We start from the raw sequence: 4,962 nt of genomic DNA on the forward strand, positions 1-4,962 counted from the left end.
ACACACACTCAAATTTAGTATAGTATACTTATTTTTTTTATTCTCTCCTTCTTCTTCTTAGACCCAAAGTCTATTCTCTGTTGCAGTCACTATTGTGTGTATGTCGCCCGTTTATAATTTCTCTCTCCCTCCAATTTATTTAGTTTTTGTTTGTTGTTGTAAAGCTTGGGAAATTGAACCTTTGTAATCGGATGATTAAAAATATGTGGATACAATGTATTATATATGGATCCGAGGTCTATTCATAAAACTTCCTATAAACCATGATTGCAGATACAAAATATATGTTATTTTTTTTATGGACGAAATTAATTCGACTTCCCCTTTTTTATTACATCACTTTATTCGATTGGATAACTTCCAACCACATTCATTCCAACTATCTGTAAACTAATTTCATTTTCAACTACCTATAGGTCAAAATGACCCGTTCATTGAATATTTATGGAAAATAGAACAAATTATTAGTTTACTTACAACAAATACACATTAATTCTCACTTCCTCTGTCCGATTTACTGAACATTTTTTTTAATTAAAAAAAAAGGAATCATAGATAAATCATAGACACAACAGTTTAACACTGTTTTAACGGCGTTTTCATTACTTTTTATAGAAGTCATTAACAAAAAACTTGTAATTCTCTTAATTACTTTTCATATTTTCAATATGTCGTGAAATGTACTTTTGGGAGTTTTAGATTCATGTGGCTATGATCTTAATATACTTTTTTTGTAGATGGGAATCGTGGAAACGTTATGAATCTGCTAACTATAGTCTTTTGGCTTAAGACTACAATCAATCTCATTGCTAATTTTACTTACTTTAGTTTATTTTGACAATTTTGAAATTTAAATTTGAGTTTGTTAGCGTCATTTTGCTCGGTTAAATAATTAAGTATGTAAATGTCATTTTTTGCAACAGCGGTATCACAAAGTTTGGTCATCATCGCATACTTAGATTCATAAAAAGTCTGATAAATCTGATGTTATTGCTCTAAAGACTCTGGGACTTTTTTTTTGGGGGAAAACGCAACAATTCGGAAAATTTCGGTATGTTTGTGTACTGCTTAATTACAATTGTAGTTGTAGACGTTCCATTCTGAGTGTATTGAACGTAATGAAATGCCGTGCAGAGTTGTTCGCATCCTGCCAGGATGTGCAAGAGGTCCTTTGAGGACGATCCCGGCGGGGCCGGAGGCGCATTCGAATAAACGACCGAGAGATGAGTAATATGTGGGCATTACTCCTTACTCACTTAATGCCTCGGCTAAATGGAATCCTACACTCCATCCACGGCTTAGAATATCAACCGAATTACGGAAGCAAAATATACATATATATATATGCAAGTATAAGTATCTGTGTGTATATAAATTGGACACCCTTGCGTAAGTAAATCCGATTCTCATCCACCTTTTTAATTAATCCATCCATCAAGAACGTGAAACACGAGGGGAAAGAAATGAAGGAAGGATGGAAGACGAAACGGTTGAGAAAACGAAGCAATGCCGGAGCTACGAAATGAAATCCCTCGGAATTGTTTCGACCCCAAAGAATGCAGCGCCGCCTATACGTTCCTTAGATGACCCAGGGTCACAGCTTAATTGCCAATACTGAGATTTCTGCAATTCCCATTAAAAAAATATATTGTTATACACATATTTCGTTCAAGAATGATCCGAATTTGTTCGTTAACCGAAACAAATACAATTTCACAAATGTAAGGTGTTCGTTATTCGAACTATTCAATTGTTTATTTCGTTTGGTGATTACAGTTCAAATACTTTCGACATATTTGTTTTTGTTATATATGTATTTACATAAAACCACGAATAATGGAATAGTCGCATTCAAACAAACTCATCCAAAAACACTCGATTTGCTTTCAAGCGTTCAAATACTACATAGCAGCCTGCACATAGTTAATTACCAATCGATTTTTTTGTACTACAATACAACAACAAACGTAATTAAATTTACAATTTTAATTGAATTATTCGGATTATAACGAAATAAATATATCATATAGAGGTTTTATGAAATAATTGCAATTTATTGTATTTAATTACATCAAAAATTAACATTGTCTTCTTTCAAAATTATTGCTAAGGAATGTTTGTAAATTTCAGAAGTCGTTTATTTGGCACTTGCATATGAAAACATTGGGTCGACTATTTATATCGACTATTTGCGCTCGCAGTAAACTCATATTATTCTATTGGTAAGAGAGTTAAGTCGATGTTCGCTGAAGTTATGATAGTCCTGAGAAGGTCGAGATCGTCGGAGCTAATATCCCAGCCCGATACTTGTCCTAACACTTTCAAGTTTGGACAGTGTCCCATGAGGAGTTCGATCGAAGTAGCCGTGAGACTTCTCGCTCTCGAGAACCATAGTTCTTCTAAAGCATAAAACTCGCATTCAGCGCAAATCCTGAAGACGTCTCCGTCCGTCATGTGGATATCGTCACCGATGATGACGCGTTTGAGGAACGGCGAATTCTGCAGGAGGTAGCGTAATACTACCGTTGATATATCGCAGTAGAGGACCTCTAGGGTTTGAAGGCTTAAGAAATAGTTATCCGGATGCATACAGATCAGACGGCTTTTGTAGAGTTCGAGGGTGAGTAAATCTGGTGCGAGGACCGCGAGCCTACTGACATCCAAAGACTCACCCCTCGTCGTACTCAATTTCAACACCTGTATCTTCCGTCCCGCCACCTCCAAATACTCCATCAGCTCGCTACAATCCGGCTCGGATATCTTGAGACTGCTTAATCGCTTCAAACTGCTGAGCCCGGATAAGACGCGCTCCTTTGGCGAATTCAAATTAACACTTTCTAATTCCGGACATAACTTGACGACGGCTTCAAGAACTTCGATCGACGTGCTCGTATCGTGTATGTACTTGAGATTAGTCCTACAATCGGGATTTTCCTTGTACATCTCCAGCAAAGCTAAACCGGTGTGCGAGTACGTTTTCAGAACGTTCAAATTCGGTAAGTTCTTTAACATCTGCACTATTGTACGAACGTACTCAGTTGCATCATCATCCGTTACAGTCCTCTTCCCGTACATGCCAACACTCAAAACCTTCAGCCGATTACTTTTAACGTTCCTCAAACCATCGGCGGTGAAGTTACATTCCCCTGAGATATCCAAAACTGAAAGCTGCGGACACGATTCGATCAGAGCCTCGAGCACTTGATCATCGGCCATGTGCGGTATCACGAGCACCTTAAGATTACTCAATTTACTGATCAGATCTCTCAACGATTCGGGGTAATCCCTGAGCCATATACCTTTCAGGTTCAAGTGCTTCAGACCTCTTCCACTCGCAGCTATCACCTCCAATATCTTCTCGTAGTAGGAATGCGGGAATAAGCCGGTATCCAGACGCTGGATATCTTCGCGGAGGATCATCTGCAAGCAGCTGAAACGCGTCGAAGCGTCTAAATTCTTCACGTTCAGTATCAGCTTCAGTAAATCCTGGAGGACCTCGTGCGTTGCGTCCAATAAGTACGTGGCTACGGCCTCGTAATTCGCACCCTCGTCATCGGATAAACATTGCATTAGCAAAGTGGAGACGTTGCACAAAGCGACGGCGCTCAGCTGAGGCACCTGCATCTTCGGGGACATCGTAGATCCGACTCCAATAACAATAACACAAGCACTGACCTTCCTGACGCCGACTCTCGAGATTATTTTCGGAGCAACGGGCACGCTGCCAACAGAAACTAAAATTAAACCATAAATAAACTTAACAATCACTAAATTACGAACTTTTATATGTACACCGTTTCCCTTTGTGTGTACACTGCAACTGTCATCATAACTTAAAAAAAATAAGATCGTATCATAATCTAGTTGAGCCGTTTATTTTGAAAGTGGCTTAAGAAAATTTTATATCACGTACATTTTCAAAATAATATAAATACTGAAAATCCTAATTTTGAAAGTGACCTAAGTCCACTTTTTATTGACGATGTCAAAAAGTGCGGCCCAAAATGTTGAAAGCAGTGATGAAGGTAATTTAAATTACGTTGTTGATAATGTCCGAAAGTGCAGATCTTCAAATTTCTGAAGGTGATGAAGTGACCTAAGTCCACTTTTTATTGACGATGTCAAAAAGTGCGGCCCAAAATGTTGAAAGCAGTGATGAAGGTAATTTAAATTACGTTTTGATATTAAATTGAAATTTAAAAAATAATATTTAATTTAAAGAAATTATTAAACCCATGGGAAAGGATAAAATAACAAGATTTCTTGATTCTGAAAGTGAAGAGGAATTAAACTCATACAACAGATTTAAAAAAAGAAGGAGAATTTTAGAAGTTCATTCTTCAACAGAGGAAGAGGAAGTAATTGAGAATGAGAATTTACAAAACAGCACCTTCAAAGAAGGATTCAGAGAACACAGAAGTGGTACTTATATTCAGAAAATTCGTAAAATTAAACGGAATTCAGGGAAAAGATACGATACACAATCGGGAATTGAATTATTCCTGCTAAAGTTTTTCAAAATGAAGATTTAAATGAAACAGAAAGAAAACGTATTTTCGATATGTTTTGGAAATTAGGAGACTTTAATAAGCGAAATATATTGCTATACGAAGCGACCGGACGCAGTGTTGTAAAAAGAAGACGTCAGAGAAACGGAAAAGGTTTATGTAGAAATGAGAGTTTTACGTATTGGTTAAATCCTAAAACAGACAAAGTTGCTGTTTGTAAAAAAATACTTATTAGATACTTTTCAAATAAGCGAAGGACACCATAACTACTTCAAATCACTCCAGCATACTGAGAATGTTAACGAATAACTTGTTACTAAATTTATTTCTATTATCTAAAAATATAATTTAAATGTTTTTTTCTTCTATTTTTAAGCTATATGTATATGGACTTTTGTTTGTAACAAAACAAATTTTTATTTTGAAAGTGACCTTAGTCCTTTTAAGGTAAGCA

At 36.5% G+C, this 4,962-nt stretch overlaps 1 protein-coding gene across 1 annotated transcript; it reads right to left on the bottom strand.

Annotated features, from left to right (window-relative positions):
• Positions 1 to 2,114: 2,114 nt before the first annotated feature.
• On the bottom strand, positions 2,115 to 3,657 carry LOC108568696. The gene has a single exon (XM_017929927.1). The coding sequence runs from the start codon at positions 3,634 to 3,636 to the stop codon at positions 2,212 to 2,214; it is 1,425 nt and encodes a 474-aa protein (XP_017785416.1). The 5' UTR covers positions 3,637 to 3,657; the 3' UTR covers positions 2,115 to 2,211.
• Between the last annotated feature and the right edge of the window lie 1,305 nt (positions 3,658 to 4,962).

Source organism: Nicrophorus vespilloides, unplaced genomic scaffold, assembly GCF_001412225.1.
Source record: "Nicrophorus vespilloides isolate i.1.1-1 unplaced genomic scaffold, Nicve_v1.0, whole genome shotgun sequence".
NCBI lineage: Eukaryota > Metazoa > Arthropoda > Insecta > Coleoptera > Silphidae > Nicrophorus > Nicrophorus vespilloides.